Here is a 12,188-nt window from a genome sequence, read left to right on the forward strand (position 1 = left end):
ACAGAAAGTTCGGAGCTTTGTAGCACAGTTCACCCTGGCACTAGTAGTTCAGAGCTTTGTTGTGCTAGTGCTATAGTGTTGTGGCCCCAGGCAAGCTTTTGCTCCTATCTGGCTGTGGCTATGATGGCTATTGCAGTACAAACAAATTTTTGCTGTATGGAGCTGGGATCTTCCTGGCACTAAAGGAAGGGAGGGGAGGCCTGGGGCATAAGGGTAGATTTTGTTGTTAAGTCAATATTGTATCCTTGTGTCTGACAGTGCAGTCTTACTACCAGTAGAGTGGGAGGTGAGACAAGGGGGATAAGTGAGTTCAGGGTGAGTGAGGACCAATTCATGGGTTTGGCGATTTTTTAAACCTTCTTTTGGATTCTAGGTGTCTTATTGATTACTCTTTTTAAAATCTGTTGACCACAAGAAACTATTTCTAAAAAGAAAAAATAAACTAAAGTAAGACATGAAAAATGTTCTTTATGCTTCAAAGATCACCAACAACCAAATAAAATAAAACCAGCCCACTGCCAAGATATTTGTCACAAGTAATAAGTCACTTCAGCATCGGTATTGTGGTCCCATAATGTAAACCCTTCATTAAAGAGTACATCTAATTTATCTTTGATATGACACCCTTAGTATGAAACTGATTAAGAATACCTACCTGATATATTAGTTACAGCACATTTATCTAGGTCTGTCGCATTTAAACAATTCTCTGTGGAACAAATAAGCATGATTGCCAGTAGCTATAATATGCTGTTGGCAGAGGATTAGGAAAACTACAATTCACCCAAACATTCTGAAAAAAAAAGGATCACCAAACTATTCTTTTTTTCTTTTTCGTGAAATTCCCCAGACATTAAGGCATATCACCATTTCCTTTTTTATATTTTACCATTTTTGCCCTAACTTGAAAAAATTATATAAATTTTATAACTTACATTTTAGCATGAAAAGAAATATCCTAAGGACAGAAAACAAATAAATTATAGAATCATAGTATTTCACATTGAAAGTGACCCCAATGATTATCTAATCAAACCTATATCTGAAAGAAATCCCCTCTACAGCCCTCTCAAGTGCTGATTCACATTTCAGTCTTTGTATTCTTAGCACCTCTTAGTGCCTTTGCTTACAGCAAGCTCTTAAAAATATCTGTTTACTTGAAGTGATCTGAGGCTGAATTAAAAACTCAAAAAAGCTGAAATTTATTAGTGAAAAATTTAAATTTCTACCCAATTTCATCAGATAAGAGATTGGGAGATGGAAGAGACCTTAGAGATTATCTATTTCAGCCTCTTAATTTTGGAGAAGAGATTACTGGTCCAGAGTGATAAAGGGATTTGCTCAAGGTCACATAGGTATTAAAAGGCAGAACTAGGTTATCAACTTTACAAGACAGGACAAAAGCATTGTTAAACAAAGAATCTGCATAAAGAATATATGGGAAAAGGCAGTGATTTAGAATCAGTCTCACAGTCAGGATGACTTAGGTCTACTTCTGACAAATCCAAGAATGGCTGAGTGAAACCTGAGGCACTTAACCTTTCAATGCCTCAAACAACTGACCAAGATTTTAAGTTTTAGACCACATGTATAGATAAGGAAAGAAGTGATTCCTTCACCAGATATTAGCTGTTATGAAATTACAGGGTTAGAATTAAGATCTAAGTACTTTAGTGATTAAGCTCAAAAGGGGTCAAAATTGCAACACTGAAGTCAGAAATGATGATAGTACCACTGTAATTTGATCCAATTTGACTTCAAATGGAGCATTTTATTCAGTTAGGTATATTACATTTTAGGAAGGACACTGATATGCTGAAAATAAAATGAAATCAATAGATGAACAGTTATAAGGTGTCCACTATGTTCCAGATAGCTGAGCACTACACATGGGCTTCAAAGACAAAAATAGAACAGTTGCTTCCCTTCCAGGAGATTACATATTCCAAAAGACTAGATGATTCTGATATCTCAGTACTGACAAGAAGAATGTCTAAGATTTACTCATGAGTATTTTTAACTGTGTGAAGTCTAGGAAACTACATGTTTCATGTAGAACTCAAGATCTTTGAACTCCACTTGAGGATGTTCTATAGCCCTATTCCAAATGGAAATTAGATAACTTATAATAGCAATGTGTCTCCACTTCTATTATCAGGCAGATATTATTCATGGCTGTACTTTCTAATGGTTAAAAAGTTAGCCAATTTACAGTTTATCTTTAAAGTTATATGGTCTTAGATGATAATCTAAAGGGACCAATAGAAGAGAACAATAGTTTAGATGGGTTTTGAGATCAAGCTAGACAATGATAGATTGAAGGAAATGTGGACATTGAACTTAAAGAAACAAAAATTTGGGAAGGTAGGATTGAGAAGGTTGCTCTGTGGGAGGACCAGGAGAGAAGGCTGGCTCTGAAGGAGGAGAATTCTCTGGAAACATTTCTTGAAAGGAGGCTCTCTTGAAGGTGGAGCCTGAGGTTGGCATGAGAAGCCTTACTTAGAGAGATCTTGGCCATGGAACACCACAATCTCCAGAAAATCAGAACTGCAAATGACACGAAATGCAATGGAGAGACACATGACGGGTATATGTAGTCTTCTCAATGCCGCCAACAAGAAGGGGGTTAAACAATATCATCAAAAAAATGTGTGATCAGAAAAGGATATGGACAAATCATGTTGTACTTTCCTCACAAGCTAATAGAAAGACTTATGAGAAGTGATGCAAAGTGAAGTGAGCAGAACCAGGAGAACATGGTACAGAGAAACAGCAACAATACATGATGAAGAACTTTTAATGACTTAACTATATTCAGCAGTGCAAAAATCCAGGCTAACTACAAAAGACTGTTGAGGAAAATAGCTACCAGCTGCCATAGAAGGAACTCATGGAGTCTGAATGCAGATTGAAGCATACCATTCTTTAGTTTATTTCCTCCATGAATTTTCCTTTAGTATAAGCAATATGTTTATTTTATTCTTTCACAATATGATGAACATGAAAATATATATTATATGATAGCATGTGTACAATTTACACCATATTACCTGCTTTCTCAGAATGGAGAAAGGGAAGAAAGGAAGGAGATAACATAAGTCATAAAATACCAGAAAATGATTATTAAAATTGTATCTACATCTAATCAGAAAAATATAAAAATAAAGCATACACTATTCAATAATAATACTGTAGCAAAAGAGATGGAGAAAATTCAACCAAAGTTCTACACTGGTAACCAGGAAGCAAAAGGATCTAGATCAGCCGGGTCATCGGCCATAAAATCCATTATATCCCTGTGTGCGGTAGAGCCAAATTAAGATAAGATAGAATTGGGACATATTTGACAAAAAAAATAAAAATTCAGTAAAAGATAGAAAATATAAAGATGTGGTTTTCTAGGTCAACAAGTGGCCCTTGAGGATGTTATGTACGGTAGTATCCAGTTGAGTTTGAAAGCACTGATTGCGAGAATGACCTCCAGAAAGTTGGAGAGCCCAGATAGGGAGGCACAGTCAAGATAAACAGAATAAGAAGACATGGATGATGAGTAATCATTGGCATTGCTATCGTCACATTGATGAGATCATGAATCCATTGAAGTTTGTGTTATATACTATGGAAATTATCACCAAAAATAGGAATTACTAAATGGGTATTTCTAATGCAATTAAAACTTGGCATGGTATCTTGAATAGACATACAAAGACATGCAAATACATTTATACTCAAAAACTTATACCTACATATATATGCACGTGCACACCAAAACTTATACCTGTATGTGTGCATATAGATGTACATGTATAACTATATGCATATAGATACACACCAAAATATATTATGGGACTAAGTATATGAGTGTTTAGATTATGTATTTAGGGCATGATCTAGGACTTTATCAATCAATGTGGAGGATGCCCAATGTGGAAACTTCCTCCATTCCCATACCTGTTTTTCATTTAAGATTTTTAAAGATTTCTTGGGAGCAATAAAAGGTAAAAGGGCTTGTGGTTGTAGAACTACAGCAACATACATCAGATTTAGAGACTGATCCCAAGTCTACTTGATCTGAGGACCAATGCTCCATCTGCTATGGCAAGCACTATGCTACCAATAGTTGGCCTTTAATGGGTCTTGCATACAGATAACCTTTAATAAATGTTTGTTAAATGATTGAAATGAAATTCTTAGAAATTAAATATTTTTAAAACAAGCAAAAAAAATTGGGAAGGTGAAACATGAGAACTTTTTTGAATATTGGACTGTCACCAGAGAAGAGAAATTAAATTTGACCTGCTTGATTTCAATGCAGAACCAGGAATATTGGACAGAAGTTGCAGAGATGCAAATTTAAGATCAATGGGGAAGAAAAAGTGAAAATGGAATGGGTGGCCTTAGGAAGTAGTGAATTCTACACCTCAGTGAAGAATGGATCACCTTCTGGAATATCTGACTCAATATAACCCAAAGTGAACCTCTACTTAAAATATACATTCTTCCACAGTCACTCAGGCTCAAAATGTTAGTTGTCATTCATCACCCACTATATTCTGATCAAATACCAAGTCTTCCCAATTCTATTTTCAAAATATCTTAATATTTGTACCCTGCTCTCTATTCATATAACCATCACTTTACTCTCCCTAGTTTAGGTTTCCTTCACTTCTCACTTTACTATTATACATGCCTCCTAATAAATCTCCCTTATCTTTATTTTCTTTTCTCTAATCCGTCCTCTATAAAAGTGCCAAAAGAATCTTCATGAGCTGATACTATTAAATTATTCAACTTCTCAGTACTTTAGGTCATAGGTTAGCAAACTATAGTAGCTTACTTCTATATGGAGTGCTAAGAATGCTTTTAATATTTTAAATGAATTTTTATTGGATTTTAAAATGTAAAAATTGTTTTCAGTTTGAGCAGGGGTGCAAAAGTGGAGGGCAGAGTGGGGAAGACCCAGATTTGGTCCTCGGGCTATAGTTTGGACCCCTGCTCTAGGCAACTCTTGAACACAATCATCTGTAGAGATGGTGCCAACCTTCTGCATTGGCAGAAGGAATTTCCTCAATCAAAAGTTCCTTAAACCAATGAAATAATAAATCTATGTAGGATTTTATCTCATTTGACCCCTACAACAACTCTGGGAGGCAGGTGATTTTCTTATCTCCATTTTATACTCAATAATTTGCTAATTTAGTTTAGTGTCTGAGGTAGGATTTGAACTCAAGTCTTACTAACTCCCAAGATCATTTCTCAAAATCCTATCCACCTAGGTAACATATCATAGTTTCTGTCCCTTTCCCCTACCACAAAGACTAAGAGACTGATTTTAAGAAGTTGGGTCACACAGTGCTAATGACATAATTGAAATCTAAACCCAAGTCTTCCAAGTTCAAGTTCACTTCTTTTCCCATTATGCTACAAGTATATAGAATCTCAGACCTGGAAGAGGTCTTGAAGGTCACCTAATACAGTTTTTCTCTCAACAGAAGTTTCCTCTATCATATCTAGTGAACAACTGTTCAGCCTCCTTTTGAAGACCTCCAAGGAATGAGGAATTCACTCTACCAAACTGCCCCTTATGCTCTTGTACATATCTAGCAATTGGGAATGTTTCCCCAATGATTTGCCAGACTATCTCTGCTTTGATGCCCACTCCACTGTCTTCATGGCACATAATTGTTCTCATCTACCCATTCCCTGGAGAGGTCTTCCCTTGCTTGGGGCAGACCTCCCTCTCTCCCCTTTCCCAACTCATGGATGGGTCTGAGATCTGTTGCCTCCAATCTGCCAAAATGGGTTTAGCAGGGTGTGGCTTCTTGGAGCCATAGGTGAGAGCTGGGAGGCAGGTGGACAGTCCATTCAAGGAGGACGGGCAGGCCCAGGACAGGCTGAGAGCCCTTCCACCAAAGGAGCTTTCCTTCTAGAACATCCATACACTAGGTGGGTGGTGGGAGTGGAATTCAGTTTGCTCCTATCACACCTCTGTGACTTCTTTCAGATTCTTCAAACCTTCCTTCTAGGTCAGGTGGGGCTGAAGCTCTAGAAGCATCATGGTTGGAATGCCAAAATTTCTCCCTAGTTTAGTGTTAGTAAGTTAATAACATGTTACTATCCAGTGTGATACAGTGGAAAGAACACTGCATTTGGAGTCAGGAAGCCTGGATTTATATAGGTTTGATTCTGTGACTTTGAGCAAACCACATAATCTTTCTAGAGTTCCCTTTATTAATTTGTAAATGGAGAGGGCTGGGACAGTTCAGTGGTGCAATAGATAGAATGCTGGGCCTAGAGTCAGAAAGCTCATCTTCCTGAGGTTGACTCTGGCCTCAGACACTTACTGGCTATGTGACCCTGGGCAAGTATTTAACCCTGTTTGCCTCTGTTTCCTCATCTGTAAAATGAGCTGCAGAAGGAAATGGTAAAGAACTCCAGTATCTTTGCCAAGAAAACCCTAAATAGGGTCATGAAGAGTCAGATACAACTGAAACTGAACAACAATAAAAAATGGAGAAGTTTATATAATTTCAAAGCTGGAAGTTGCAGGCATGACTGAACATAAAAGGTTGAGCGATCCTTTTTTATCTACTTTTTAAAAACAGTCAATCCTTTATTATAACTTCACATATTTGAAATTTTCTAATAGAAACAACTATTAATAAAGATATAAATGTCTACAACACATAATGATTGTAATGGTAAAGGTATTCCTCTTATCACAAAGCAAGCCTATAGGTTTTTATACAAATGGGTGATTTAGGTCTGAGAAAAAAATTTCCAAATTTTTATGATCTTATGGTCAAAGTGATAATGAAGCTCCTAAGAGACCTATCTTTATAAAAAATTTTTGTTTCTGTATTAAAAACAAAAGTGACGTGGGATTACATATACAACATTTTCAAAAGCTATTCAGATGAGCAGTAGCATCTTCTTCTCAAGTGTCACTGAGTATGAAGAAACATCAGAAAGAACTATGGCATACTGAACAGGCTTCAGGACTTTGCCCTTAAAAGAACCAAGACCTCTGGCCAGTGTCAGATAATCTGTCACTATAAACTACTTGTATCCAAGCCAGATATTTATTACTATTGATCTGCCTGGTCCTAGAGAAAGACTTTTGTTCTCTCAGCCCAGGACTTTGACCTCAATTAAGTTATGAATTTCAATCCAATAGACTACTCCACTTACCCTACTGCTCTCTCTGACTGGATTAATTAGAATTAGCTAGACCCAGAGTCACCCCAAGCTCCTCATGGCTCATGTTATTTTAATAATAAATAAAGGAACAGCAGCAATATAGGAGGAAGGATTTTGAAAGATTGCTCATCCAAGAACATCATTCAGAACCTGCCAATACTAATTTCCCTGACTTTGATTGCCTCATTATTTACTTCTTTTTATTTATTTTTATTAATTGAACTTTCTTCCTTTACATAAACTTCCCAAACATGCTCTTCTAATGAAGCTATCAAAAGAAGTACTTGCCATTTTGTATCCCTGGTTTGCTGTTCTTTTTTAAGTTTCATTAAAATTACTCACCGAAATTTGTAAGAATGAAAAGATTTCAAACATTAAATAACCCAAGAACATCTATAAGACAAAGGGCATTGTAACTCAGGAAAAATAATATTAGTCTCTAGCAATAAACTATTATCAGTAAATATATAAAATGAACTTTTCCTCTGCTTCTTTGAATTGGATAGCAAATTGTAATGTCACTAAAAAAGTAATATCTAAACCTGCAAAGACTATATGTGCACACTGAGTATGTTTTCTGATATCTATGCCATACAAAATAAGAACAAAATAGGTTAGTTATTTGGACAGATTAGATACAGAGAAGTGAGAATTCTAGATCATACTGATATCAAAGATAACTACATGGTCTTATTGAATATACTGACTATACTTCATTACTTTTCCCCCTTCTAATTATAAAAGGGTATACTATATAGGATGGTCCACAATTTTAGCTGTCATTTCAGATACATTTAGATGACATCAGTTATGGAATGCCAAAAATCTCAAGGGAGTAGCAGGGGAGTTGATAGCCCTGTGGAGAGTGATCCAGGCCTGGAGTTGGGAGGACCTGTCAAATTTGATCACAAACACTTCCTAATCCTTAACATTCTTTTAAAACTGACACTTAGTATCAATTCTAAGATCGTAAGTAAGGGTTTAAAAGGAGAAAGACAGATACATTGAGAAAGGCAGGTATAGAGAGAGTAGTGAGAAAACCACACAAATCTTCAGTTATTATTTGTCACACCACAAAATTCCTTCTTATTTACTGAAATCTTAATTATTTTTTATTGCTACTAGAGAGATCACAATAGTTTTTAAGTTAGAATGAGATGAAAACATTGATAATGGTTTAAACAAGATTACCTTCCATTTACTAAACAAAAGAGATATACATATTAATCTCTCACCTAGAGGGGGAGTTATGTTCCAGAGACCCTCATAATAGGCAAAAATCCACAAAGTAGCTGCTGTTATATTTATTTTATTATTTATAGATATTTTAAGACTTTATAAACTCATGATGGTGAACCTATGACACGCATAGCCATTTTCTATGACATGAGGCCAGGTGTGGCCTCAGCACTCCTCAAGCCTAGGAGCTGCATGCCTGCAGCCCTGGCCATGCCCTGGCTGGGGGGAAGGAGGGAGGCTGTTCCATGTGCTGGCCATAGGGGCAGGGGGGAGGAGTGCACGCAGGCAGGCAGGCTGGTGGGCTATAGCCATTGCTCTCACAGCACCCCTGGGCCAGCTGGCAGGGGAGGGGTGGGGCCAGTGGAAGACTGGGCCAGGTTCCGGCCCACCTGCAATGGAGGAGTGCCTGGAACCAATTACCAGACACTTTTAGCAACCTGAAAAATATAGCAATGGCTTTACTCACAATTTTCCCCTCTATGTACTTTGGTGAGACCTTATTCTCAGCATTAAATAATATCAAAACCAACAAAAGAAACAGATTGATAGATGAAGTTAGTAGCACTTACTTGGGCCTGAAGTGTACAAAATACCAACCTTCAATTGAAGATTTAACCAATGAAATTCAGCAACAAAAAAGTTACTAATAGACAGATTAGTTAAAGAATTCCCCTTTCCCCTCACTTATCTTAGTTCACAGAACCCCACACAAGTTAAATAATATCAAAACCAACAAAAGAAACTGACAGATGAACAAAGAAGTCACTTAGCAGGTAAGTTAAATAATTAGTTTTTGGGTTATTAAATGCAGTTATTTATCACAATCATGCATTTTTGTTATTTAAACTATAAATATTGCAAAATTACGTTTTTTTTTCCCTCAAAGTGACACACCACCGGAGTTATGCTTGTTTTTGGGGGTGAATTTTGACACACCAAGCTCAAAAGGTTGCCCATCACTGATTAAACCCTTCCCACTCATCTATAAACCATTTCCACATTCTATTTACCTGCAAACAATAAGCCAATCAGTGCACAGGACACAGAACACAGCATTGTGGTTGGTTGCCTTTCATTCCATCAGCCAATAGTGTGCCATGATAAGTGTAATTCCAGGGATACAGAATTCGATATATATATATATATTTTTAAAGACTGGCGATACAGCCAGGGAAGACTATTTATCTCTCTTATATGCATTTAATGAACGCTATCTTCTCCATTTGAATGTGAACTTCTTAAGGGTAGGGCCATGTTTTTGTCTTTCTTTGTATTAACTTGCGTATAATAAACAATTAATAAATGCTTGCCGAGCAGTCTGAAAGTATTAAGAACTACAAAGTATAGTTGACTGGCATTCATTTTTAATCCTAACTACATACACATAAGAGGAAGTATTACTTTTATAGCTAGCCTTTTCATTTCCATGCTTACCTTTCCATTCTTTCCATGTCGGTTGTAACTACTATTTTAAAAGAAAAGATTTTTTTTCATGCCTTTTGGGTTTTTTAAAATACCAGTTATTTCCTGATGTGTCCCACTGCCTTTATCTCCCAATAAAACCTGTTTTTAATAAAGAGAAGGAAAAAAAAAAGCCCAGTTAAAGCCAACTGCTCGAATGATTGTGACAGCATTGGAATCATTTATTAATAAGAGAAATGTCACTGAATTCACCTCTTTTGGCTTCAGTTTCCTCATCTGTAAAATGAGGATATTAGGCTTGGTCTTTAATGCCCTTTCATGCTGGAAATTTATGATCTTTTGGCTTTTATCAAATCTATTCTTAGGTACGCAGATTGGTCACCAGAAAGTCTCTTAGTACTGTTTTCATTTGCTATATTTTAGCCACTGTACATATATTCTTCTTATTTCTGGCTTTTTTACTTTGCCTTAGTTTGTACTAGTCCTTACAAGATTCTCTGAGTTTCTTATGTTCATAACTTCTTATAGTGTGGTGATATTTCATTACATTTCTATACCAAAGCTTGTTCTGCTTTCCTAAATGATAGTCAATGATAAATATATGTTTGTTTCCAGATTTGGGTTTCTTATAAAAAAACATGCTTCTATTTATGAAATAAAAACATACAAATTAAAATCACATAAATTAATAATGAAATACAACTGCCTGCCAAGACAAACCCAGGAATTATATGAACACAATTACAAAGTACTTTTCACACAAATAAAGTCTGATCTAAACAAGAGGAAAAACATCAATTGCTTATGGGTAGGCTGAATAAATATAATTAAAATAAAATTCTTTCTAAATTAATTTACTTCTTCAGTGCCAAACTAAACTACTCAAAAATTATCTTGTAGAGTTAGGAAAAAATAACAAAATTCATCTGTAAAAACAAAATAACTAGAATATTAAGAGAAGTAGTAAAAAAAATAGAAAAGAAGGTGCCTTAGAAGTACTGGATCTCAAACTATATTGCAAAGCAGCAACCATCAAAACAATTTGGTACTGGCTAAAAAATAAAAGTGGAGGACCAATGGAATAGATTAGGCACTCTACATGCAATGATAAATTACCATAGTAACTTAGTTTAACAAATTCAAAGTCTGAAGCTTTTAGAAGAAGAAATTATTTTCTGACAAAAAACTGATGAGAAAATTGGAAAACAGTATGGTTGGCAGGAACTAGGCATAGACCAACACCTCACACCATATACTATACCACTCTTCTGCCTTGGAAATCAATACACAGTACTGATTCTAAGGTGGAAGGTAAGGGTTTAGGGAAAAAAAAAGAAAGGGTAATACCATAAACAAATTAGGGGAGCACAAATAGTTTACCTGTCAGACCGATGGATAAGAAGTAAAAAAGATAAAATTTGACAACACTAAATAAAAATGCTTTTGCATATCCCAAAGCAATGCCAACTGTAAACCTCAAATTTCCTTAGACTTATAATTGTTGAAAATTTCACCATTGGGATATTTCATACTTGGAAAATTTCTTACTGATAGTCTATTGGAATGGGAACTCCATTGGCATGGGAGGTTCCTTCTCTTCCCTTCTTAAGATTACTTTAGGACAGAAACCCTTTGCTGAACAATGGAAAGGACTTTGACCTATGCTTAAGCATAGAACAGGAATTTCTTTGAGTCTTGATTGATTTAGAATTGATACAATGGAGATACTTGGAATAAATCTCCACCCTATTCAGTCCTAATAGGATTGAGTAAGGGCTGCAGCCTAGATCAAAATTTAATTATTCCAATCTCTACCATACTCAAGTTAACAGGATTTAGAAAGGGCTGGAACAAAGGAGTAAAGATTTAATCATTTGAAAAATATGACCTTCAACAGACATGTGCAAAAGCCAGAAACCTCTGGGCGGTCCTGGGTTAAGCGAGAGCCTCCATTAACAGGGAAATTGATGAAGAGTGATTGGTAGATGTGAGGACTGAGGGGAGGCAACTTGGATGGTGTCCTTAAAGATAGGAGGGTCTGGAGACTCGGGGGAGAGGGTTGAGTTTTTTGGTCGGTGGTTCCTGGGCTCTGAGGAAGCTTGCTCGGAAGGAAGCTGAAGGTGGGGGCCTCTGAGACTGTTTCTCCATTTTGGACACGTGAGTAATAGGGACTGATCTCTTTTCTTTGCCCCAGCTATCTAAGGGCTTGGGCCTTTTGGCCCAGCCTAAACAGAAGGGGTATTTAAGCCCTATTCCCTTCTCTCCCCTTTCTCTCTCTCTCTCTATATCTCTAATTCCTTTCTTACTCCTATTGTAATTAAACTCCA

General features: G+C 36.4%; 1 protein-coding gene across 4 annotated transcripts in view; it reads right to left on the minus strand.

Annotated features, from left to right (window-relative positions):
* Nucleotides 1-12,188, minus strand: part of ACBD6 (acyl-CoA binding domain containing 6) — a 202,231-nt gene that overhangs the window by 54,450 nt on the left and 135,593 nt on the right. Inside the window, exon 7 of one of the 4 annotated variants that reach the window (XM_056815605.1) lies at nucleotides 9,874-10,002. The exons of the other annotated variants lie outside the window; for them this stretch is intronic. Within the exon in view, the coding sequence (XP_056671583.1) occupies nucleotides 9,910-10,002 (93 nt within the window). The 3' untranslated portion in view covers nucleotides 9,874-9,909. The remainder of the gene's footprint in view (nucleotides 1-9,873; nucleotides 10,003-12,188) is intronic. 4 annotated transcript variants of the gene reach the window in all.

The sequence above is a fragment of the Monodelphis domestica genome, chromosome 2, assembly GCF_027887165.1.
Source record: "Monodelphis domestica isolate mMonDom1 chromosome 2, mMonDom1.pri, whole genome shotgun sequence".
NCBI classification, from domain to species: Eukaryota; Metazoa; Chordata; class Mammalia; order Didelphimorphia; family Didelphidae; genus Monodelphis; species Monodelphis domestica.